This window comes from Eleutherodactylus coqui, chromosome 5 (genome assembly GCF_035609145.1).
Source record: "Eleutherodactylus coqui strain aEleCoq1 chromosome 5, aEleCoq1.hap1, whole genome shotgun sequence".
Lineage (NCBI taxonomy): Eukaryota > Metazoa > Chordata > Amphibia > Anura > Eleutherodactylidae > Eleutherodactylus > Eleutherodactylus coqui.
The window spans coordinates 253639565-253666649 of record NC_089841.1 but is presented as its reverse complement, the minus strand read 5'-3'; the positions used below and the strand labels follow the sequence as shown (position 1 = coordinate 253666649).

The following is a 27085-nucleotide window of genomic DNA, read 5'->3' as shown; positions in this document are numbered from 1 at the left end:
CTCTGCAGTGGCCCACGAAATATTGGCATACTATTTAGCGATGAGACCTCTGCCTAATGCACTGCACACATAGAATGGTATAGCTGCAATGCTCTGCAGTGGCCCAGGAAATATTAGAGTACTGTTTAATGATGAGAAATCTGCCTAATGCACTGCACACATAAAATGGTATAGCTAAGAGGTGTGGCTTGCCAATGGCGGGATAAGCGGCATTGAGGACGACCTCCCGGACCGGCACCAAAAAAACAGGTTTACAGCGCAGAAGCAGGCACCCCACCAGCACTTACCCGACAGGATGGGCAAGAGGAAGACCCAGCCACGCACACCGGCACCAGCAGAAAGAGACCCCGGCGGTATTAACCGCTTCTTCAGCCCGGCGGCTACAGCTGCGGAGGACGGAGCGGGGGCGGGCATGGAGAGACGGCGGGAGGACGCGCTGGCACCACCACCGGCAGCGATACAGCTCACCCAGCCCAGCGAACCAGAGGCTGTGGCAGCCGAGGGGGCGACGTGGAGGGAGAGCGAGGAGGGGGAGAGCGGAGCGGCACCAGACACCTCTGGGGAGTCGAACGGGACGGACGGAGGGCAGAGGCATGAACACCCCTTCACTGCCGGGATCCCAGACGCACCAGCCGACAGAGCCCAGAGGGCTGCAAGGTGTGTGTCACAGGAGGAGGGGGGGGAGGCGACAGAACAGAGCTGGGGAACACGGGGGACTCGCACAAAAGCGACAGTAAGCTCTATAAACAGAGCACAGACCCACAAGATGGCGGACATAGAGCCCCCCCACCCACGTGGAGCTGGTGGAGCCCCAGGGAAGGGAAGACCTACACCCCATGATCACCTGCAGCTGCCAGCAGATTATAATGAAGGCATGATTGCCTCCAGAGGTCCCAACCCCATGCCTCAAAACATACCAGGCAGGAGTCCCCACAGCCATTGCACTAACAGCTCGGGTGCTGTCCACACCCCCTCCCCCCAGAAAACACGAGGAGAGTGGGCCTCACGCTCCCCATCACCCAGCACACACTCAAACGACGGCGACTGGGACTGGAAGGCCCATCTTAGAGCTCTCCCTACCAGAGCGGAAATCAACTCCTCCTTCTCACATCTTGAACAAACTCACAAACAAGCTGTCGCAGAGATTCAAAAAGACATACAACAAATCGGGCATAGAGTACTAGCCATAGAAGAAGCCCAAGAGCAAACTAACGCCACGATCGAAGCCCATAGACAAGTCATCATGTCACACTCTACCCAGATTACCAGCATTCTTGCGCATATTGATGACTTAGAAAATAGACACAGAAGAAATAACATCAGGGTGCGGGGTCTCTCAGAAGATATCACTAATGCGCAATTAGAGCAATGGGCCCAGGATTTCCTTGGCACCCTCGTACAAAGACCACGCGACAAACCTATAGAGATCGACCGTAAACACAGATCCCTCGGGCCCAAAAACCCCGACCCAAAACGACCCCGAGACATCATCTGTCGCATCCACTTTTATAAGGATAAAGAGGACATATTGAAAAAAGCAAGAGAAGCGGGGAACCTAGTCCACCAAGACCGGCCCATCCTACTACTACCAGACTTAGCAAAGAGAACTCTCCAATTAAGGAAGGCGTTGAGACCGGTCCTGGAGGCCCTGAAAGGGAAGGACATCCCATATAGATGGGGATACCCTTTTCAACTGACGGCCTGGAAAAATGGCAAATCAGCCACCTTTCGCTCCCTAGGGGACCTCCCCAACTTCCTGGGAACTTTCGAAATCCCGATGGTATCCATTCCAGATTGGCCGGCTCCGCCGTTCTTGCCAGCCCAAGCATCTTCGGAGACCTGGCAAACCGCCGGCCCGGCACGCAGACGAAACGACCGCAAGCCCAGAACACCACCAAGATGAGGATTCCATGTCTCCCCCACATAGGGGACCCCTGAGCCCCTTGTGGTCCGGGAAGGGGAACACAAGACGCCACTCCCTGGACGACTTGCGGAGTTTCGTCTCGTTGTCCCACGTCTTTCTCCTTTCCCGCTCCTGGTCTCTTCTGCCTATACCTATAGAAAACCAATACTCGCGTGCTATACGCTTCTCCTACAAACTAAAACCACCTGTCCTACTGCTACTTTTCACCTAGCTACTTTTCACCTAGCTGATTTGCCTTGCTTCTCAAAACTAATCTTCTTTGTCATTTAATAACCTGGTACCACTTTGGTCCCCCTCCCTACTCTGGTAGGGGGACACCTGACTCATACAAGTGACGGATGGGGGCACTCCGCCCCGCTGTTGTCAACTACTACCTCCACTTGGCCGGACGACACCTTGTGTGGTCCAATACCCGACATTGATTGGGAATGGCCTACTATGTTCTGGGTTTTCCCGGATGTATAACTTGTTTTTGTGTTTGCACCTTCCCCTCTTTCCCTACCCTGTCCTCTCCTAGGTTGTCGGTGACCAGTGCTCTCTTCGCAAAAAAGGATAATGCATAGCCTAACGTTTTGTACCTACAACGTTAGAGGTCTGAACAAACCCTCCAAAAGAGGACAAATACTCAGACATCTCCACAAGAACAAAGTCATGATCGCGCTCATTCAGGAAACTCACTTTACTCTGAACAATACCCCTAACTGTAAGTCCAAATTTTATTCTTCCTGGTACCATAGCGCCCACCCAGAGAAAAAAATTTGCGGCACCTCAATAGGAATCCATAAAAACCTCCCCCACCAAGTCATTGCCTCGGAGATAGATCCGGATGGGCGATTCGTGTTTCTCAAAATATCTGTCGGCGCCAGGGTCCTAACTATTGCAAATGTTTATTTTCCCAATCAAGCTCAGGTTCCTTTTGGTATCCGGACTCTGGAAGCCCTCTCGACCTTCGCCACAGGCTCACGGATAATCCTGGGAGGAGACCTTAACCTCTGTCTCGACCCCGCCCTGGACTCTGCAGCGGGTAAGTCCGGGGTTTCCCTCTCTGACCTTAGAAAATTTAAAAGAGCACTAATCTCCCTAAAACTAGTGGACTTATGGAGGCTCCTGCACCCCAAAACCAAAGACTTTAGCTACCACTCACTAGCTCACAACAGTTATAACCGCCTAGACTACCTGTTCATCTCCCACGACCTTTTGGATCTATCACCCTCTAGCTCAATTGGGATTTTCCTCTGGTCTGACCACGCTCCGGTCCTGGGGTCGCTACAGGGCCTTACGGATAGGAGAGGCTGCCAATCGTGGCGCCTCAACGATAATCTTCTTAGGGACCCTCTCTGCCTCGACGAGGTTAAACAAATGATCCAGAACTTCATGACGGATCACCTACACGACCCCACGTCTCGCCCCAACCAATGGGAGGCCCTAAAATGCGTTGTAAGAGGGGTCCTCATTTCCCATGGCGCATGGCTGAAGCGTGAACGGACGCAAGGGTTGAAAACCTTACTATCCAGACTAGGTAGTCTAGAAACAGCTAATAAGAGCTCGCCCTCTGAGGCTACCAGAGCAGAACTATCAGATACTAGGAACAAAGTGCTGTCCATCCTAGAACAACAATCATTATGCGCTAGGGACAGATGGAGGGGTAACTTCTATGAACAGGGTAACAAATGCGGGCGAATGTTGGCTGGGGCCCTCCATCCTAGGACATCCACCCCATACATAGCATCTCTCAACTCCCCCTCTAAGGGAACAATCCATTCAAATAAGGATATACTGGACTGTTTTAAACAATATTACCAGAAGTTATATAATCTACAGGGAGATGAGGGGAGCGCACAGTCTCAGGCGAGGGCAGAATATCTGGACGGGTTCGCCCCGGGCTCTATCCCAGAAGACACAGCGACTAGCCTAGAGAATAACTTCACAGAGGGAGAGATAAAAGAAGCAATCCAAAACCTCAAACTGGGGAAGAGTCCTGGCCCGGACGGGTTCACTCCCCGCTTCTACAAAGTGTTCGCAGACCTCATATCCGCCCCACTTGCTGAGGCCTTCAACGCTATCTCTGGATCATGCCCCTTCCCGTCCCAGGCCCTCCAAGCAATTATCACTATTATTCCAAAACAGGGGAAGGACCACATGCTCTGCTCCAACTACCGCCCTATATCCTTAATAAACATCGATACCAAAATGTTTTCAAAAATCTTAGCTTCACGCCTGAGGCCCCTCATCCCATCCCTAATCAACCGTGAGCAATCTGGTTTTGTCCCGGGCCGTGAGGCTAGGGACAACACTATAAGAACGATCTCCCTGATCTCGCGGGCACGCCTCTCGGGGATCCCCTTGTGTCTGCTGTCAGTAGACGCAGAAAAAGCGTTCGATAGGGTCCATTGGGGGTTCCTGGAGGCGACTCTGCGGAAGATTGGGCTGGGCCCCAGGTTTATTGATTGGATCATGGCACTCTACCGCGACCCGTCAGCCAGAGTTAGAGTCAATGGGACCCTATCCACACCATTTAAAATTAAAAACGGGACAAGACAGGGGTGCCCCCTCTCCCCCTTTCTCTATGTCCTGGTTATGGAGTCCCTAGCCAACGCCCTAAGAAACAACCCTAACATTCAAGGAATACAGCTAGCCTCCACTGAACACAAACTTTCCCTATTTGCAGACGATCTCTTAGTGTTCATCACGAACCCCAGAATTGCCCTCCCAATAGCGCTAAAAGAATTCGAAAAATACGGGAAAGTTAGCAATTTCAAAATCAACATAAATAAATCAGAAATTCTCAATATTTCAATCCCCCCTGAGGTGGTTTCTGCGGTCAGCAAATTCTCTACCATGAAGTGGAGAGACGACCACATTAAATACCTAGGAGTAAATATTACCAGAGACCCCAAAGACCTTTTTGAAGCAAATTATAAGCATATGCTCGACAGCCTCCGAAAGGACTTTGCCAAATGGAAACCCCTCACCCTTTCGTGGCTAGGGAAAATAAACGCTCTGAAAATGGATGTTCTGCCCAGGCTCCTGTACCTTTTCCAAATCCTCCCGATAAAAATCCCGCACCTATATTTAGCTAAACTCCGTAAGAACTCACTGGAGTTTGTCTGGGGAGGATCTAAACCGAGGGTTAAATACAAGACGCTCATCAGAAGGAAAGGAGATGGAGGAGTAGGTATACCGTGCTTCTCCACATACTACAAGGCGTCCATATGTAGATGCGTTTTGGACATTATACATAACAACCCAACCAAGCTATGGGTGGACTTAGAGCGGGAAGAGTTCCCTGAAATAGCAAAGGGCTCCTTCTGGCTACCGCCGTCAAAGGTGGCTGAAATGGACTCGATCTCGCCCCTATTGAAACGGGTCTTGGAGGCCTGGAACGGGTTTGCCCCACACCTGGGTCTGGTTTCCCGCCCCGGTCCACTTACTCCGATCACAGGCAACCCAGAACTGCCGGCTTTTATGAAGGGCAACACGACCTTCTCAGAGGGGTCCTCTTTGCCTCTTAGGGTTAGAGACGTGGTGTCGCCGTCGGGGGTCCGATCAATGTGTGAACTGCTGGAGGGGGGAGGCCCCCGGACCGGAGTGTGGTATCAGTACCTACAAATGAGACATTTTGTCCTATCTCTGGGCTCCCTGACTTCCCTGCAGGCCCCTCTCTCTAGTTTCGAACAACTATGCATGTCCTCGACCCACAGGCCAACCAAAGTGTCGGCTCTTTACAGCCTCCTCCTAGAGGCGGAGACACGAGAGGACCCACCGAGCTTTGTCGCTAGTTGGGAGAGGGAACTAGGGAAGTCTTTCCAGGAAGAGGCTTGGAAAAACGCCTTCACTTTAACCCATGCGATGGCAACCGCCTCTAAATTCCAGGAAACCAACTATAAGATCATGTCTAGATGGTATAGAACCCCGGCTCAGCTAGCCAAAATGTATTCAGAAACCTCGGACGCATGCTGGAGATGCCAGGGCGGCAAGGGAGATCTTACTCACATATGGTGGTCCTGCCCCATGATTACGCCTCTGTGGCAGGAAATCACAAATCTCTACAACGCAATCTACAAAGACAATGTGGCCCTGACACCTGAGGCGGCCCTACTGTCCATGGTGCGGGGACCTATCTCCAAATCAAAGAAAAGCATCTTCAGATTCTTTCTGATAGCCATGAGACAGAACATACCAAGACTCTGGAAGACAACCTTGTCTCCCACGAGGTCCTCCTGGTTGGAAATCATGGACAGCATTTGCCGTATGGAGGACCTTGGTGCCGCGGACAAAGGAAACTCACCTAAGTACTTCGCCGCTTGGACGGCCTGGATTGTATTCAGGAACTCCCCCGACCTAAAGACATGGCTTCTAACAGGTACTTTACCCCGCTAACCTAATCTACATCGGTTGTGTCATTGTCACGCAACTTCTGGAATCCGACACAGAGCGCTGGTCGCCGACGGCCCCCCCCCCCCCTTACTTTGCTCCCATACCCCCACTCACCTTATAGACATGTTACTAGTAGTGTTCTCATAATGTTACAACACCAAATTCATACAGCAGCAGCCCTTTAATAACGCCGGAATGTCGGCAAACAGGCTGTCAAAGTTCTCAACTTCTCAACGATGCTACACTAAGTTCACTTAACTCGCCTTACTGCTACATCTATGCCAATTTGCTGTTGCTGTTGATGTCAATCTGTTTTTCGTTGTCATAAAACCAATAAATACATTTTGAACCATAAAATGGTATAGCTGAAATGCTCTGTACAGGCCTAGATGCTTTAAAAAAACAAAAAACTGGTGCACTACTGCTCCCAGCCAGCCACAAGAGTAATGCACACAAGGAGGAGTAGCCCTAAGAGGGACCGTTGGGATTCTTGAAGAGAGGATCCCTACTCTAACACTTTACCTATATCAGCAGCAGCACTTTCTCTAACTTCTGCCAGCATGCGTCTGAGGCGAGCCGCGGGCAGCCCCAGTTTAAGTACTCGGCGGTCACCTGATCCCACCACCCAATCACTGCTGTAGACCTGCACAGGACTGGCACTTCCCAGCAGGAAGTGCTAATGCCTTCCCTCTATGTTTATTGGCTAGAAAATGTTGCTAAACATGCGGGGAAGGGAAATGAAATTGACTCGAGTACCGCGTGGTGTTCGTCTCGAGTAACGAGCATCTCGAGTACCCTAATGCTCGACCTACCATCCAGCTCAGACGAGTGTGCTAACTCATCTCTAATTCTGACACCTATGAGCGTTTGCAATCTTGGCTTGGTGAAGGAAAACAAAGTGTTCCTCAAAATGTTGATATTCAATGTTAAATATGTACGTCTCCTAAATGGTTATAAAAAATGAAAGCTTTTCAAATGTGTATCCAAAATAAAGTAAATATAAATCTTATCAAAAATGTGTACAGTATTTTTGCACATATTAGATATATTACAATTGAAAATGTGAAAAAAATGACAATTTTAAAAATGTTTTCCCAATTTTGGCGCTTTTAATAAATGTACTTTATTTAGGTGGTTAAAATAGTCTGATAGAATTTGTGCATAACATGTAGCAAAAAAACAATATCAGAATCACTTGGATATGCAAAACCTTTACAGAGTTATTCTATGTTAAGGTGGCACGTTAGATTTCCAAAATTTGGCTTGGTCATTAAGGCGCAAACAGGCTTTGTCACTAAGGGGTTAAACTTGGTGATCAAGATAAGTCTGTGTGCAAGCAGTGTGTTGGGATATACGGATATGGACAAAGGGAACATGTGATAAGTTGCCATTTGGTAGATCTATGGAATGGCAAGAGCCAAGAGATCATTCCAGTAACTGTTACTTTTATATAGTGAAAACTTCAGAATATAAAGAGAAAAATAAATGTTAAATATCCCAGTCTGCCATCCGTTATACGTCCGGTGTCTCATTCAGCTAAACTCCCAGTACCAGTTTTCATTAAACTACCCTCTCTGGAAGAACATGATTATGGTAAAGAATAGAGATGAGCGAACGTGTTCGGCTCCGCCCCTTTTCGCCCGAACACCGAACTTTGCGAGCAATTCCGTGCTCGGGCGAAAAAAGTCCGGGGGTCGCCGTGGCAGCGCGGGGGGGTGCGGCGGGGAGTGGGGGGGGAGAGGGAGAGAGAGAGGGCTCCCCCCTGTTCCCCGCTGCTGCCGCCCGCGCCGCCGCGCCTCTCCCCGCCCCCCGGCGCCCCCCGAAGCTTTACGCGCGGACACTGAAGTCCTCGGCAAAGCCGGTGTCCGGGTGCGTAAGTGTTCGTTAAGAACACGTTCGCTCATCTCTAGTAAAGAACTAAGGGCTTAGTCAGACGGGCGTTTTTTCGCGCGATTTGCGGATCGCATGATGGATGCGCATCCGCAAATCGCGTGACCGGTGCGCGCAAGTCGCCCGCAAATCGCCCGAAAATCTGCTCCTAGCCGCGTTTCATTAGAAACGGGCCGGAGCTGTCCAGCGCATTGCATTCAATGGAGACGGCAATACAGCCGTCTCCATTGAAAGCAATGCGCTGCGGGCGAGCCCGGGATGAATTGTCGGTAAGGGCTTAAATATATAAGCCCTTCCCTGCAATTCATCCTAAAATGTGTTAAAATAAAAAAAAATTGCATACTCACCTTCTGCCGGCAGCTCCGAGCGGCCGTCCTGCAGTGGGTGTGAAGGGGGTGTGAGTCAGACCTGCCCCCTGATTGGCTCAGCGCTGAGCCAATCAGAGGCATGCCTCACTCACACCCATTCATGAATTCATGAATGGATGTGAGTCAGACCTGCCCCTGATTGGCTCAGCGCTGAGAGGCAGCAGTCACTCACCCATTCATGAATTCATGAATGGGTGTGTGAGTGAAACCGGCCTCTGATTGGTCAGGCTGTGACCAATCAGAGGCAGATCATTCAGCAGGCGGGGATTTTAAAGCCCCGCCGGCTGAATAGTGCCGAGAAGCAGTTCAGGAGAACTGACAGCGGCTGCGGCTGGACTCCGGCTGCAGCGGAAAGGTGAGTATACAATTTTTTTTTATTTTAACACATTTTAGGATGAATTGCAGGGAAGGGTTTATATATTTAACCCCTTCCCGACAATTCACCCCGCGCACGCCGGCAGCCCATTGCTTTCAATGGAGCGGCTGTATTGCCGCTCCATTGAATTGAATGGGCAAACATCGTTCTTCTCTGCCACAGCTGTTACAGCTGTGGCAGAGAAGAATGATTTGTCTTCTATATGTTCTCAATGGGGTCGGCGCTGCTGCCGCCGGCCCCATTGAGCGCATATACAGAAGCGAACAGGAATCGCAGATCGCAGATAGGTGCGATCTGCGATTTTTTGTTCTATAATTTATTGGACGAGCGCATAAAAAGCGCTCATGTGTCCGATACCATTGCAAAGCAATGGTTATAAAAAATCGCCGGACGCATGCGCAAATCGCGGCTAAAAACGCCCGTCTGACTAAGGCCTCAGTGACATCAATGATGAAGATTTTGAAATTGAAGATGGCTTGGTTCATAAGGGATTTGATCAGCATGAGCTAAATGATTTGGAATGAGATTTAGGAAAAAAGGCTTCAGAACTCCAAGCATCAAGACTGCATGACAAAAAGTTGCTTGAAAATAAGAGCAAAGGTATCCTACTTTCGATCCAGAGAAATTGCATTTCTGCAATACTTTAGAAGTGACAGTGGTTTGGGTATTGCCATAATGTACATGGTTTAACCCCTTTAGTGGCAATTTTTTTTATCACCATGTCAGTGCAGCAAGCCCCAGAGATTTGCTTGAGGTAATTAGAAGTGGCAAACGTGTACAGTGGCACAATAACTGTGTGTCCTGGCCTGCATTTCAGCACTAGAGCTGTCCAAGGAAATCTTCCGGTGTTTAACTGCATGGTCAGTGTAGCAAGCCCTGGAGATTTTCTGGGCGTGCCACTTAAGGGGATAATGGAGGAATTGGGAAATCCAATCTATAACTGACCCGACTGTTCATCAAAAGTCCAAAGTGGAGCTTAAAGTCTGTCCTCCTCCACAATGGCAATTTATTTGCTGCAGTCTCAATTGGCCATTCAGTTTCTCTTTGTGAAGAACATGGAGACATAAAGAGAGTCATTGAGTTGTTGCAATATCACAAACACATTTGGATCATCTGTGTTGACGTTAAAATGGTATGCTTACTTCTTGATCAGCAATGCGGATGCACCAAGTATCCCTGTTATCTGTGCATGTGGGACTGCAAAGCTTGTGAGAAACATTGGGTGGAAAGGAATTTGCCTCCAAGATCTGGCCTTAAATTTGGCGATCCAAACATTATACATGAGCCACATGTTGACAGAAAAGACATTATATTCCCACCTCTGCACACGAAACTGGGTCTTATGAAAAAATTCGTTAAAGCTTTGCCAACTGCAGGAGGCTGTTTCAAGTACCTCATTTTGGCATTTCCTAGCCTGTCATTTGAAGAGATAAACGCCGGTGTGTTTGATGGTCCACAAATTTGGCAACTCATAAAAGATGAACATTTCATCGGGACAATGTCAGAACTCCAAAAGAATTCTTGGTTATCATTCAAAGACTTTGTCAAGGGCTTTCTTGGAAATAAGCGAGCAAAGAATTACATATAAATTCTCCAGAAACTCTTGGAGAACAACAAAATAATTGGTTGCAACATGAGCTTCAAGGTGCATTTTCTGCGTAGTCATCTTGATAACTTTCTGGAAAACCTTGAAGGTCATGGAGGGATGGTATCAGGGTAGATGGAATGTACATATGATGACCGACTTTTGCTGGAGCATCAGGCGAGATTGTCCACAGATTGAACACTCCAGGAAAAGCTATAAGCGTAAATTTTTACCTTACTGTTACTACTTACACACAATTTAACATACAAAAACAATATATTCCCTTGTATGGACAAGATAACTTTAAATAAACATTACATTCAGGTAATATTTTGATGTTCCATTGCATGTACATTTTGTATGGTTTTTAAGAAGAATGGAGGGTATTCTGTATCTTAAAAAGTTTATGTAATAGAGAAAAATCTGGGCCATTTTTGGATTCAGAAGCCAAAAGTTGGTAAAAAAAACAAGTGTAAGTCAACCAAAATTGTGTTCCCCAGTGTTATAATTGTTTAGTTTCACGATTTTGGACCCCTGACACTCCACAATTTATTGCTGTCCAATGCTGGAATAAAGTGCAGGATTATCAAATTTTCTAGATTATTAAATTATGAGTCGGGCTGCAATTGGTTCAATGTAGCTTGCTTGTGTGCGCCATCTATTGCACCCAATAATAAACTTGTCTTTTCACATGTCTGACTGTTTTGACACATTTGAGGAAGCCGGATGCATCCTGAGCAGCAGGAAGAAGTCAGAATTAGGAATAAAAACCAAACTAATATAAACAGTAAAACTGACCCCACCCTGTCCTACAGCCGTCTTCTAGATAAAATTTAGGGACTGCCAAATGTAGCGAGTCTCCAGCGAGGAAGGATCACAGTTTACTGATTTCTGTCAGTGCCCAAAAAGCTGAGAATCAGCATGGACCCCAACTATGCAATGGCAAAGTTTGGATTGGAGTCCAAGGATATGATTACATCTAAGCACAGAGGCTGCTGGTATTATACCAAATATTTCTTCCTTTTCTCATCTATCATCCAGTTCCTCATCATCCTTGGTTTGGTTTTGTTCTTGTGTTATGGAAACGCCCATGTTGGGACAGAACTTCGGCTGAAAAGTTTAGAAAATCGCTACGCAGACCTGCTAACCGATTACAGCTCGGTGTCTAAGAATTTTGATCAGTTGAAACCTAAAGTCGCCAGCCTGGAGAATGTAAATACGAACTGCTCAAGCCTACTGACTACGGCTCTTAGAGAAATGCATAACAGAAACAGAACTGTAACCATCGTGGTGAGTACCTGAATTTATGTATATTCCAGCTGTGTTATTTACGACTGATGCATGATCAAATCTGGGCCATAAAGCCAGTTAAATATCTCATGATTAACTTAATTACTTCCAGGAATATCTGTACTAATAGGAAACATGAAGGCTCCAAAGCGTCATGAGAGTTTCTAATGTATGTATCTGCAAATACACACCTTGAAAAGATTGTGACAAATGGCCCTACATGTCTGCTGGACCTCGATAAACTTTGGTGTTTGATTATAATAAATCAATATCTGAGCTGAATTACAAAAGAAAAATAAGTACAAGTAAAATATAACATAAGGCTGGGTCTCGACTGTTGGCAGCGTGTGAACGAGATTTTTGCAAATCTTGTCCATTTTGCTTTTTAGTCTCAGTTTTAAATACATACGGAATTTCCATGCGGAGGGTCTGCACAGAAATTCTGCCCCGTGCGAACCCAGCCTAACAGAGCCATGACAGCTAAGAAAGACAGACCAACAATTAAAATAGTTCCTAACAAGTCCTGATGGATCCCATTGACTTGGAGGTCGTTATATAACAGTCAGGGTTCTGTTTTCTTTTTTTCAAACAAGAATAGTGCTGCAGACTACTCATTTCTTACAACAGTAGTGAGAACAGAGACTAAGATGGATATTAAAAATGAAAGCAATACACAGTTTTTTTCTTGGTATGTTCTTCCATAATTGCTCTACTGAATGTTTTTTATTAGTTATAGTAAAAGAGGGAAACAATATAAAATATTTAAACACTTGTATGTCCTTATTGTGTGAAGCTGGGTCGCTCTGGTAAAAAAAGCCAGATCCCACTCTAAACTTCCTCCCTCTATTCTGGTTGATGGTATGGAATGCTCATTAGTCAGAATAGAAAAGATGGTAGAAGATGGGTGTCCAAGGTTGTTCATTAATGAGGGAGAATTTTTTTTGCTAAGGACTTGGTCTATGTAGGCATCTTGAATAAGGTCAAATAAATTTTTCTGGATGGAGATAGTGGGATCTGAGGTTAACGGAATATAATAATTTGCATCTGACAGTATGCGTATGGCTTCTTTAATGTGATTTCAGAGGAAAGGGGGGATATGGACCATTGGGATGGTTGTGAGAGTAAGCTAAAGCTCTCTCCTCCCTTTCCTTCCCACTAAGAGTATATCCATCAGTTATTCATTATTTTCAGGGTCGTGTGCTGTAGTTGTGGCTGACTGGAGATCAGGCTTATTATTAAGCGGAGTTTCCTGAATGTGGTGATCGGATGGATATATTGGATGTGTTAGCCATGGTTGTAGATGGGTGTTCAGATTGCTAGCGCCCCTAGAGTATACACCTGGTTGGCGGGGTTCGGGGTGTGTCACTTTCATTTCCATAAGTGAGAGGATCGCACTGCCATGTGGTTTGCTAAGTGGTTTTCTAAAGAAGGACATACTAGTCGGGTTTCTATTTTGGAGTTCTGGTGGTCTAATCAGTGTATTTCTGCTCTTAGTTTTGTTGGTATTGGAGGAGGAGCGAGGATAAGTCCCCTTTTTAAGTCAAAATGTAATATTATCGGTTTTGTAGTCTTCAAGATTCCTTTGTACGTTTTGCAGTTTTCTACACACAATTTCTTTGGTTGCTATGTGTAACAAAGAGAGTTGTCATTTTAGACAGTTTTATAAAACTCCCACAGTTTGTTGGTTGACTGTTTAGTCATGATATCTTATGTTTGCCCTAGCTAAAGGTACTATAGAAAATTTAGCATGAGAGTTCATAAGAGTCACATCATAGATACACATCATCAACCAGAAAAAATATTAAATAGTGATGTCACGCGCATTGAAACATGGCAAGGGATTTATGATGATTGTTTAGCCGACAGTTCATCGATGACCAAATACATTCTGTCACAAAACAGTCTAGGGCTTGATAGGCTTTGCTGCTCTGTTTTAGAATGTGTATGTTTGTTAGGTAGATCTGTCTGATAATAGGTATATAACTTATGCAATTCACTACCGTATAAGTATACGTCACCAAATGTTACTGGCCGTAGGTTTTTCTTTATTAGAAAAAGATGAAGATGTTTATCCATTAATATTAATGTCCATTGTATGTTTTACTTTTAGCACCCAGTTTCAACATCCTGTGAAAGTATACAAAATGCTCTAGATCGGTGCAACACAACCTCTATAAGTAAGTAACTGGTTCAGAGTAAATAGAAATTTTTCTATACCTAAAACTTTGATTTATTTTATTCTCAACCGAGGATAGTGAGACGGAGGTCTTGATAAATCTGCTGGCCACAGTCCAGGCCGGCAGAACCATGGAAGATGCTGAGATCAACCTGAAGCTGCCCAGGGACCAACAGTCCCAGCTGCAGACGGCCTTGATCCCCTTCCTAGCCACCTTCACAGGGAAATCGGGCAGAACCCAGTTGGCAATGTCAGACTCCACTGTCAGGCAGTCCACCTATCGAGTTTCCATAGAAGTGCAGGTGGATATGAAGCGGGAGATTGACGAGATGCTGCGCCTGGGCATCATTTAGAGGTCCTAGAGTGCATGAGCCTGCCCTGTAGTTCCAGTGCCCCCCAAAAAACGAACGATCCGGTTCTGCATTGACTACAGGAGGTTGCATGTGATCATGGTGTCCGACGCTTATCCGATGCCCCGCATCAATGAGCTGTTGGACAAACTGGCGGGTGCTCGGTACCTCACCATAATGGATTTGAGCCGTGGGTATAGACAAATACCCATGACCCTGGAGGCACAAGAGAGGTCGGCTTTCATCACGCCATTCGGACTCTATGAGTCCAAGGTAATGCCCTTTGGCATGAAGAATGCTCCGGGTACTTTCAAGTGCTTGGTGGATCAGCTGCTTGAGGGGCATGGGAAGTATGCCGTCACATACTTAGATGACATTGCTGTTTACAGCCCTATTTGGAACACCTGGAGCACCTCTCGCAGGTGTTCAGGTGGATCCAGGCAGCAGGACTCACCATCAAGCCTGGGAAGTGCCAGATCGGCATGCAACAGGTACAGTACCTAGGGCACCTTGTAGGCAGGGGAACACTGAAGCCAGAGACCTGGAATGTAGATGTCATCCGGGCCTGGCCCAGCCCCAAAACCAAGAAGCAGGTCATGCAGAAGAAGAAAAACATTTGTTTAGTAAAGATTTCCTGCGCTCACAGAACCCACTCTTCCCACAGATAGCACAATGCATACACTTTCAAGCAGAGAAAACTTACTTTGGAGGAGGGGGTATTCCCCCTCCTGTTTCCAATAAGTCCACCAAGAATTTTCCTCAGTCAAGGAATGTTTTTTCCTTTATTTTATAAGAGTTGTTCATTACAATCCAAGTATAACAATGGCAACGCGTTTCGATATCCTATAGTACCCTTATCAAGCCATATATACATGTTAAAGCAATACATATATATAGAGAGATTTACCTGCTGGTAACCCGGTGCCGCTCATTTCAACTCCCGTAATGAGGGGGAGTGGTTAGCTATCGGCGATCTTTACTAAACAAATGTTTTTCTTCTTCTGCATTATATATGGGGGTAAATTTTTTGGGGTGAACCCCTGAAGTTTTCCAGCAGCTCTCCTCTTGAATAGTGGATGACTTTGGACACAGAATCACAGGGACTCCTATTGAGGTGAGACAACTGGTAATATACACCAGGAGTCTGTACCAGGTGAGATAAAAAAAAACAAAAAAACTTTTTTTATTTTATTATTTTTTGTGAAATCACAATTCTATTTGTTGATTTTGGAATCCATTTTTTCTTTGGCGCTTCCTCTATATTTTTACTAAGAAGCAGGTCATGTCCTTCTTGGGTAACACCGGGTACTAACGTAAGTTTGTACCCAACTACAGTGCCCTGGCCAAGCCCCTCACCGACCAGATAAAGAAAAATCTGCTTCATGTGGTGAGCTAGATCTCAGAATGCGAGCAGTCATTCATAGCCCTTAGGACTGCTCTATCCAACATTCAGGTTCTACAGGCCCCAGACTTCACCAGGAGGTTTGTGGTGCCGACTAAGGCTAGTGCTTATTGGCTTGACACTGTCCTCAATGAGGTAAATGCAAAGGAGGAAGAACACCCTGTGCTTTACCTCAGCCGGAAGCTCCTGCCTAGAGAGGTGGCATGGTCGAGAAAAAATGTTTAGCCATAGCTTGGTCCTACAGAAGTTACAGCCATATCTACATGGGCGTAACCTCAAGGTAGGACCATGTGGCTGGAGAAAATGGCAAGCTCCTACGCTGGAGTCTGGCGCTGCAATCCTACAACTTCACTATCCAACACAAGAAGGGCAGTGAACATGGCAATGTGGACAGAGCTTTCCTTCAAGATGAGTTGACAGGGACAGGCTTTGGAAGTGGGCAGTAGAGATCAACCACCATCGCCCATCAAAAAAGGGGAGGTGTGATATAGAGAGTGGTAGGTGGTCAGCCATTTTGTGTGTGTCAGGCCCAGCCATATCAACCTGTTGTGCCATTGTTATCTCACTCAGGCCTTGAGTAGTGATAATACAGTATGTGTCAGGTCTTCCCCCTCCACCCATTACTCACTCCTGCCTGTTGATATTTGCATTTAGAAGGCCATTGTCTGAAATTCCCCTGAAAAAGAGCTGTGATGTATGTAAATTACCCCTGCCCTTTCTTTTCTCCACTTGCTTGTTTGGGGTAGAATTAGCAGGAGTGAACCACATTGTGTGTCAATGTACTTGTTAATGAAGTCTTAGGAAAATCTTTTACCTAGAAGATCGCTTCTCACAGACACACTGGAGCCGAAATTCAGATTAGAGAAAAAAATTTTAATGAGTTATTCGCTGTGTGAAGGTCTTAGGGCCAATTTAGGCACAACGATTATCGCTCAAAATTGTGCGATAATCATTGCATCCAAACGCGCGGCCATCCTGCACTGTTCATGCACTGTTTGTTCATTGCTCATTTCTAGCCAGCTAGAAGTTAACAATGAGACTTATCAGTGCCATAGACTGATATCTCAGCGGGTGGTGCTGATAGCATTATTTCAGCTGGTATCCCGCTGGCAGTTCTCAGTGGGACACCAGCTGAAAACCTTGAGAACAATGTAGCTGTTTGCATATTCAAAACACCTGCTTTGTTCTACCAGCTATCACAGCAGGATTCCGCTCTGCCTGCATAACTCTTAAGTAGCTAATTAGCTACTTAGAGTTATGCAAAAGTGATCACTCAAAACTGTCACTCAAACTGTCGTTTCAGTGATTTTTGAGTGATCGTTGCTCCCTGTAAATGGGCCTTTAGCCCAATATGAATTAATTTTTCAGAATTGTACAGATCAGCTGAACAAAATGCACCTTAACTCATTGAGGTGCGTGGCCCAGAATCTCCCTAAATGGTGTATCTGCAAACCTGGGCATAATTTATTTGCCATGCTTGGTATCCCTTAATAGATAAAATCATGACCGGAAATATGCCAGACACAAATTCCCAATCAGAGGATCGCTTGCAGAGATATGGGAGAAATAGGAGATTATTATTTTTCCATAAGAGATGCATGCCCCACCCCAACCCTCCTGAATTACATCAGAGGGGGCGGGGTAAGGTGTGTCCAGAAGCAAACTTTTAAAAAACTTGGGCATCAGAAAGTATTTTGTCAGATACCCCAGTGTAAGGACTTTCTCATTGTTTCAGCGACTTGGCACGACTAGGAATTGGACCGATATCCAGCCCAGTATCTTTCTGTTATGATTGTTTTATTTTTAGTACTGTTGGTGTGTGTATACCTGTATATCCTTATACTCCTGTGTAACAACATTTTTGTATATCCTTTGTATATATATATATATATATATATATACACACACACACACACATATTATATATATGTTTGCACTGCAAGTCTTTATTAGAATAAATCTGCAATTTATTAGTTAAGCCTTGTCTATTTTAAAAGGAACCATAACCTCCAAAGTTTGTGTTCCTAATTCATAAGTCTATGTTCCCGCTCGCCCATAAAAAATTAGTGGTGGCAGCGTGTGTGTCAGTGGCATTGTGTAGTGCTGGAGTGTGTAAGACCGGATCAGGGGGTGATTTGTGCTTTTTGTCTGTATGTGGTAGGACCCCGTGAAAGCTGGTTACAAATCCACCTGTAGTCTGGTAACTCCATACTCGCAATCCCGGTACAGTGATTGATCGTGGCTCAGCCGTGACATGCGGTCATAGCAGCGAGGCACTTGGATTAGTCGGTCCGTGAGTAATCAGGGACAGATGCAGCATCGATGGGTATCCTTCTCCCCTCTCCCCTTCTGTGACAGTGACCAGCACTCCACTGTAGAACAATTACTTTAGTAATAATATTTGTTTGCCCCTTATTACAGTACAATATCTGAGTTCTTATCTGTCACTTTTTTTCTGGACAGTTGATACACTTCAATTAAAGCATAAAAAATTAATTCTTCAGAGGGAATATGACACGTTAAAAGAGAAATGCGAGCAAACAAGTGCCTTTCTTACCAACAAATTCAATGTGACCGCTTATGAAGTAGGAAAGCTTCAGGAGGGGAAGGATGACCTGGAAACTAAAATCAAAATTCTACAAAATGTTTGTACTAATATCAATGGGAGGTTTCAGATGGAACTGGAACGTATGAAAAGAAGCTTTGAAGGCATTATCAGCGAATCTGAACACTCCCAGTATTCAAAATGCGGGTCCATAAGTAATGACATTAACAAGAATGTTGATCAATCTATAAAATGGTTGAAAGATGATGTAAAGAATGTCATGTTTGAGAACAGCCAGCTGAAGACAGACAACGCACGAGCGACGGTCAATTTCCAGAAATGCAGCGAAGAGAAGGTCGCCATCATTTCGGAAAAGAATCATCTGTCCATAGAGAAGGGGCGATTGGAGAAGGAATTGTTTGAAAAAAAGGAAGAACTTTCCAAGTCTTTTTCTATGTATATGAAAAAGGAAGAAGAAATACAGAATTGTCGGAAGATGCAGGTGGGTGGCAACTTATAAGGGTGGTAGATGTCTGCATGTGCATACTTGTTTATATGGAACTATTGCAATGATAGTCATTACTGAGGTCATCTATTTGCATCTTTGTCTTATTCCTTTGAGGAGCTGCAGTCACTTGCTAGTACATCATCGGATTGTAACGTCATCATCATCAAATGTATTAACATTCGTCAACTTCCGGGGAGCAGAATATTTTTATGCCCCAGTACATAGTTTATGGAGCAAAATGCTGTCATCATGGTAACTGACAGGCAGGGCACATGTAGGCACAACATATCAAATAGTTTGGCACATAAACGGTCAAATACAGTAATGAGAGAAGCAGATAGATAATTTTTCATTCATTATTCTTTTAAAACATTTGAACATGAAAACAACTTAGTGTGAACATGCTGGAGGATGCACAACTAAATCATTACCCTTGTTCACTCAATTTAAAAGATGGTAATTATATACATCTTCTAAATTGCATGGATAAAGCCGGTTTCACACGGACGAGATTCTCGCGCGAGATTTGTGCGTTGCGAGACTCACAAATCTCTGCATGTCCTATCTTTTCATGTCCCTCGGAACGTATTGCCCATTGTTTTCAATGGGACAGTAAAACACAGCGCACGGTGTTCGACATACATGCGAGTGCGATGCGAGGTTTCTCATTGAAAACAATGGGAAACACTTATCGATCCTCTAATGCGCCTCTTGGTTTGTGTATGGTTTTATTCTCATCCAAGGCCGGGCTGTTTTAGCACTTTGGTGGGCCCAGTACAAAGGTGTTTCGAGTGCCCCCCCTCCAAAAATTATTTCCCTCCAAAAATAATCAAGACTTCTACACACATCGGCCCCCTGCATTGCAAAACGCAATCTTATGCAGACGGCTGCGATTTGTCCGCATGAAAATACACGCGGAAAACAAATCGCGGCATGTTCAAGGCCTGCAAAGAAATGTCACTCCCGGTGCAGCCGGACCATCACAGAGCTGGAGCCGCGGAAGCAAGTGAGAGCCGCACTGGTCACTGCAGGGACGCAGGTCTGCAGGCGGCCTTAGGCCCACACTGCACTAACCTGTTGCTGTGCCCCGTTACTGTGAGCAGACACTGCTACTGCATCTCTCTGGATGTGAGCAGGGTACACAGGGGTGGATGCACACTGGCAGGATGTGAACTGTGTTGGATGACAGATAGGGTTGGTGCTGCAGATTCTCTGCAACTGAAAAAATGCACAGCAAATCTGCATTATTTTGTGTGGACTTTGAGTTGTATTTTAGTGCAGATTCACAGCAGATTTCACCCAGTATGGATATTGACATGGACTTTTGGTGCGGATATGCCAATTTTGCTGCAAATGTGCCAAGTGTGAACATATCCTTACAGTGGAAACACACACAGTGCAGCTGGACATACTCAGACAAATCATGATAATTGTTACGGCAAAAATATATGGCCGTCTAGGGAAAGCGGAGTGTACCTTGTGAATGACGTCATATGACCCAAGCTACGGCGATAGCCTGATGAGGGACAGCAGTGTACCCTGTGACTGAAGTCCAGGTGACCCGTGCAGTAGGGCTGCTACACCCAGAGTTCAGTACGTCATATGATGGAGGAATTAAATGACAGAGCCCACACAGTTATGGATTCATCAAAGAATTCCCAACAAATCGATGTCGGGCATCTTTATTTATAGCCTCCTTACATTGGAGTGTCGCAACATCATTGGACAATTAACTACGGACGTTTATTGGTTAGTTTCCAATCCAACATTTCTCATAGGACAACTTAACCCTCCTTCGTGTCCATTGGTTACACCTTATTAATCCAAGTAATATCATAGTTCTTTGCACAGTTCTCAATCCAAACTGTGATTGGTTACTTCTCAGTCATTTCATGGCATTCACTGGGTACATTCTAATCCTTTATTTGCATACCTTCCAGAAACTTCCAAGTCAGCAGTGAATACCCTCTTGACGGAGTGCTGAGAGGCCCAAGTAGCTCAAAGTTCTTATCTTATCTCGACATATGTCTTAGCTAAGAATATGGTTACGCGATCTGTGCAGGATGATTCTGTGGTGTAATATTTCAAATATCACTTATATACATATATCTATATACATACAGGCATACACATGTACATATATATATATATATATATATATATATATATATATATATATATATACACATATACATATACACTCACATATATCCAGTTCATGAACTACTTTATTCTCTATTCTAGGTGTGAGGCGTCAACCCCTCCCTTAGTATCTTGATATTCTGTGGTAGGGCCTCTTGAGCCGACATGTGGAAGCTCCTTGATATTCTTATCTCATCTAGACATATGTCCCTAGTTTGTGAAGTAGATTAACCTGGTATATTTCAATGGTGTCTGTCACTGCGCATTTTTTAAATACATATAACAATTATAATACCTTACAATCAAATATTTTCCATTACAATAATATAATACTAAAATTTCCCAGCTCATCTGGTAGAAAGTTTTAAAAACATTTCCAAGTTCACAACCTTCACTGAATAGATCAATGTTGAATAATAACATTTACTACTTTCATTGTTTTTCTTTTCTTCAGCCTGGGGGACTTATGCCAGGAGTGTTTATACCACGGACTTAAAATTGGTAAGAAATTGTGAAGTTCACAGCGTTATCGAAGAGGAACGAATTATTTTATAATGCATATTCAGTGTGTTTATCTACTCTTTTTATTATTATTAGTAATGCACCAATGTAAGATAAAGTGATGTTTTTGCAAAAACTGAATGTACTTAAAGAGGTTGGTCCAACTGACAGTGGTGCCCACGTATGTCAGAAATATTGGCCTTGTTACTGAAAACAACAAATCAGAGCCCAGCTATTATCTTCAAGACAGCACTGGAAAACAAATCTTGGAATCCGAGTCCTATGTGAATAAGAATGCTATTGTTCCTTTTTTGAGACAGTTTTGCTAAATGAGCATCAATATAACTATAGTTAAAAGAGCTGTTTAAGTCATTTTGTAATAAAAAGAACAAAAGATACTGGAAATCAGGAGGAGAATTCAGATGTATTACGTTCTAAGCATATACTAGGGCCAGATTCTATATTTACTGCACATTCACCAGGAACACATGAACAGGTCCAGCTAAACATGTCTAACTAAACAGTTGTAGAAGTCTGACTACAATTGAAAAACAAGGTGCTGTCAACTGTACTCTTAAATAAGGTCAGGGCTGCAGTACACCAACATATTCTGGCCCAACATATATCAAAAGAAATTTCTTTAACACTGGAACTCATGCTTTTGAACTGTCGAAGGAGTTATAAATGACTCACTCGGCGGATTTAGTGTTAAAGCTTATGGATACATTAGCATATGCTGTACAACAGGAAATTCCCAACATATACACCAACAGTCCATAATAGTACCATAGTACATAATGGGTAAACTGGTTTCTTATGAAGCCAAACACAAAATAGAAGTACCGTATACACTATTCAAAAAAATATTAAATTAATAAATAATTTTAAAGCACATCTAGACACCATAACAATGAGAATTATATATATTAGTACCCTCACTTCCCACAGAGTAGCAAATGGATGCCATCCATCTTTTAAAATTAGAAACTGACAATCTGTCATGTCTGACCAGGACGTACCGAAACCTGTGCCCCGAACAGTTCTCAAGCTATGTTCACACAGTGGAACAAAGAACATAAACCACCACAGGTAATGTGTGGAATAATAGATGGGGAGGAGAAGTTTCCCTATATGACTCAGAACACGAGACCATACCTGCTTATAGCAAATGTCCCGTCCTAATAAGAACAAACCCGACACACGTTCCTCAGCCACTCATTATTCCTACCTAGAACAGACGAAAACTACTAAGTATAAATACAACTACCACCAGTAACCACCATACTTAGCTTAAGATCATCAGGAAAAAACAGCAGACCAAGATCAATCTCTGATTCAACAACCATCAGATGAAGACTGAGAATAATCAGCACAGGTTCACAGCGAAGACAGGAATACAAGCTCTACCTAATTACAAGGCAGGTGCAACAGGTAGCAGGACAGTCGTCCCATAGACATTATTAACAGTGCTAAAGAAAGTGGAGAGGAAAATCCAAAACAGAACTAACAAAAACCAGACCTCCGTGATTGAAAACCAAAACCTTCCGCAACACAATCAAGACAGTGGTATAAGCATCACAATTTTCTCAATAAATATCATAAGTCCCACATCTATTGTGATCATTTAGCATCCAAATAAACATTACCCATGGGAGAGGAGCAGCACCCCCAACGCATATAGTGCACTTTCTTTTTCAAGGGATGAACGGCGATGACCCCTTGACAAAAAAGGTGCAAAACGGGCGTTAGGGTGTGACCCCTCTCCCATGAGTAGGGTTTCTTTGGATTTTAAGTGATCACAATGGACGCGAGGCTTATGATATTTATAGATTGGGATAATTCTACCACTGTCTTGATTGTCAGTTTATACTATTGATAAACAGATATCATCCATTTATTGCTGTATGGAAATTACAAAGTGTATTTGTAATTCTCCTTGTTATGGTGTCTATATAGATATTTAAATTATTTATTAATAAAACATAATTTTCTCTGTTTGGTGTCAAATGTGCTTTGAGCTACTCTCGCTTTACTGATACTATTATGGGGGGCAATGTGCCCAGCCCTATTACAATGTTAATAGTATTCCTATGACATTAGCCATAGAGAATGCATGTCTGATATATGGAAATCTTATTATAAACCTCACTGTATACAGAGATCTAGGTCAAAGAAATTAGGAGAATTCTGGTAATTATGATCAGTTTACAGTGCTGCAGAATATGAAATACATGTAATCAGAAGTAAATACGGACTATATCATTGAGTAACAATATATGAATCCACCAATACAAATACTAATATTATAAACATCCTGATATTACATTAATGATTGTCTGTTTGTTTTGTCTGCAGTTCAAAGATGTGAAGAAAAGCGTGATGTTAATGAAGATGAAGATGCTTGCCACCCATGCCGGCGGTTCTTGTCATTGCAGAATTTTCTCAGTCTTACTCTAGCTATATCTACCAGTAACACACAGTATCATTTTTCATGTAGAATAAACTCATAAATAAAGTCACATAAACTAAGATTGTGTCGCCACATGTTGTTCAGGATTCAGAAATACGAGAAATAACTTTATAGTATTATGTTTATTGCCTGTAAAACTACCGAATGTTCTAAATACATATATAACAATGATTATTTACTAAAGCATTCTGTCTGGTATGTTGTATATAAGATTATCAGATGACTTGCCTGTATTGGACTATAACCTCAGGGCTGCAGGCCTCCAAGGGTGTTCTGTCATCTCATTGTATTTCTAAAACATATCATGATATAGACGGAGAGAAATAATACACCGATACATGCCTAGATTTTAGTAAAGAGCAGTTCCATCTAAAACACCCACAAATCAGATTTCTCAAGGTTTGTCAGCAAATACTCATACAACATGTAATATCCTGCTGTATGAAGTCTATACATCAGCTTACAATAGTTTATAGGATATTTTACTGAAAAACTCCCAAAACATTACGGTGGCCAGGAACATTTTTCTAAAGTTCATCAAAATAAATGTTTTCAAGCAAAATGTTTGTGTGTTGGGTAAAATTTAACAATGAACAATCAATTTAGCTGATAGATTACAGCCCGCCATCACCTGGAAAAAAGTGATTTGTATCCATCAATGCTCTTTTTGTTACAAAATCTCCCCAGACTTGATTGCTTACCCATCATCCAGTATCACTATGAACAACTATAACCTGCTTGAAGAACTGAAACAGCCAATATGAGCTAAAATGTGTATGGCTGAGTCATGAAAACGATTGTTTAGCCGAACTATTGTCCTACTTCCATCTACTATGTAAGACCACCTTTAGCCTATTCAGAAGTAACTAAGATATGGTGCTTACAGAATTGGTCCCAGTGAGTCTAGAGATATAATTTTTATGTGACCTGACTCCCCATACCCATGCTGTCACCCCAGGAACTCAGTGTACCATCTATTAGTATGCCTCTTTTCATTCTTTCCATGCGCCCGCACTCCCATAGAGTGGACGGAATGAAAAGAGTCATATTGACTGACCATGTGCCGACTTCCTGGGCGGACAGTGTGGAAGCGGGGAGTCCAGTAAGTATAAGAATGACACCCCCAGACTCAGCAGGACCTATCCTATAAAAACTATAACTTTGCTTATGTGATTATAGGAAGTGACAGGTTCCCTTTAACTGCTCATAATAACACATCTAACACAGATTACTGCTTTCTGCAAAGCCGTCCTCCCCCTCCGCTGCCAAGAAATTTCCTGGATATTTCTACGAAATCTTGCACTGTGATTAATACACTCATTACAGGAAACCCCTGTTTCTGCTGTTGGCCTTCATATACTGCTGTTTTCTTAACAGGGGACATAAACACACGTCATATGCTGTTGTTGCGGATATGGAGAATAAATATTCAAGTGTTCACCCCAAAATATGCTAAGTCATTTCTCCCAATTACGGAAAGGCTCTATATTTGGCCATGACCTGTTTGGGCAGATCATAAGGCTCAGAAGGGAAGGGCACTATTTGGTGGGAATAATGCCTGGACACCATGTTGCGTTATTGTAGACTCCGTAGTATCCAGAACAGTTGACCTCCCAAGAGTGTCTCCATTTTGGAAAATATACACCCCAAGAAATTTATCAAGGGGTACAGTGAGCATTTTGATCCCACAAGTGTCTGATGAATTTTGTTAACAATGAACCATGAAAAGAAAAATTACAATTTTTTTCCATTAATGCACATCTTGAGCCCCATATTTTTCATTTCATGAAGGGCAATAAAAGAAAAAAGACACCATATAATTTGCTACTCAATTTCTCCTGAATATGGAAATTCTGCACATAGTTAGGTCATTTCGAATGTAGCAATACCAATTCTGTAAGGGCACGTTATTATCTGTGATTTTGCAATAATAAATAGGTTTTAGTGAAACATAGTGAGTTTTTTAGCCATTTTTTAACTACATTTATTTATCCCAAAAGTGAACATGAACGCGTTCGTTTGATCACTTACATAATACACTGCACTACCACCACTACTGTATTAAGTATAGCTGTCATTTTTCTCAATGACAAATGGGCATATTAGACCCTTTTCTGGGCCTTATAAGCCACCGTATACTGTAAGCCCACAGACTACTATTTGGCCTCCAGCTGTGATAGCACCCATCAGCACTCCACAATTACATGAGCATGGAGTGATGGGATGAAGGAGGGGGCTCCACTCCACCTAAGTGCCACGGTAATCATTGACCACGCCATCTAATAGGTTATAGCGATCATAGGCAAACACTACTGGTCTCTCATCGCTACCCAGCGCCAAGGATGTTAAAAATAGCCTTAGGCATTGGCCCAGCAGCGCTCACAGAAATGCTAACGTCTTCTGAAGTGCTGCCATAAAAAGGCATCAAAAGAAGTACTACGAATGTCTGCTGTAAAAAGGCTGTATGGCGGCTGTAAATGAGTATCTACAAGTTATTAAATGAAATAAATTATCTGCTTTTTCTCCTTGCACTATGGATGTTCACTCAATGCGCTCAATAAAAGACATGAACAGTACAACTGTTTGTGTGTTATTAGTTCAGTTAGATTGTATTTGCGTATAATTGTAATTTAGATTACTAATGTGGTCTGGTTGTTATCTGCAGAAATCCAGGAAATTCCAAAAGGTTCACTTACTTTTTCTTGCAACTGTAATCATATAAATCCTAATTTTTATATATAAGCCACAACTACACGACCAATACCTTTATTGACAATGAATACAAAACTGTATTTTCCATTTATAAACACTAAAACTCACTTAGTTCATTTAAAAGAGTTATGCAGCCCTTTAAAAATTGATGGCCTGGTATTAGGATAGGTCATCAGCATCTGATTGGTAGATTCTCTCTTGGCAGCTGCTTAAAGGGCCAGTGCTGCAGTCACTTCAATTCTTACATAATTTTGACCCTGCTTCAAACCTGTAAATTTGCACGAACGTGACAGGATTTTCAAACAGCTAATCACTTGGGATGCCAACTGTCGGACCCCAACTAATCAGATAATAATAGCCTGTCCTAAAGAGAGTTCATCATTTTTACAAGGCTGGATAACCCCTTTTAAGGTATGTACTGTACATATGGTCTGCTCTCTGCCTCTCTACCTAACTGCTGTCAGAAAAA

At 43.6% G+C, this 27085-nt stretch overlaps 1 protein-coding gene across 1 annotated transcript; it reads left to right on the top strand.

Annotated features, from left to right (window-relative positions):
• Positions 1-11367: 11367 nt before the first annotated feature.
• LOC136628529 (plasmalemma vesicle-associated protein-like) lies at positions 11368-23963 on the top strand. Its single transcript, XM_066604510.1, has 5 exons — positions 11368-11810; positions 13921-13987; positions 18202-18785; positions 21388-21434; positions 23790-23963. The coding sequence occupies exons 1-4, from the start codon at positions 11442-11444 to the stop codon at positions 21427-21429; spliced, it is 1062 nt and encodes a 353-aa protein (XP_066460607.1). The 5' UTR covers positions 11368-11441; the 3' UTR covers positions 21430-21434; positions 23790-23963.
• The last annotated feature ends 3122 nt before the right edge of the window (positions 23964-27085 follow it).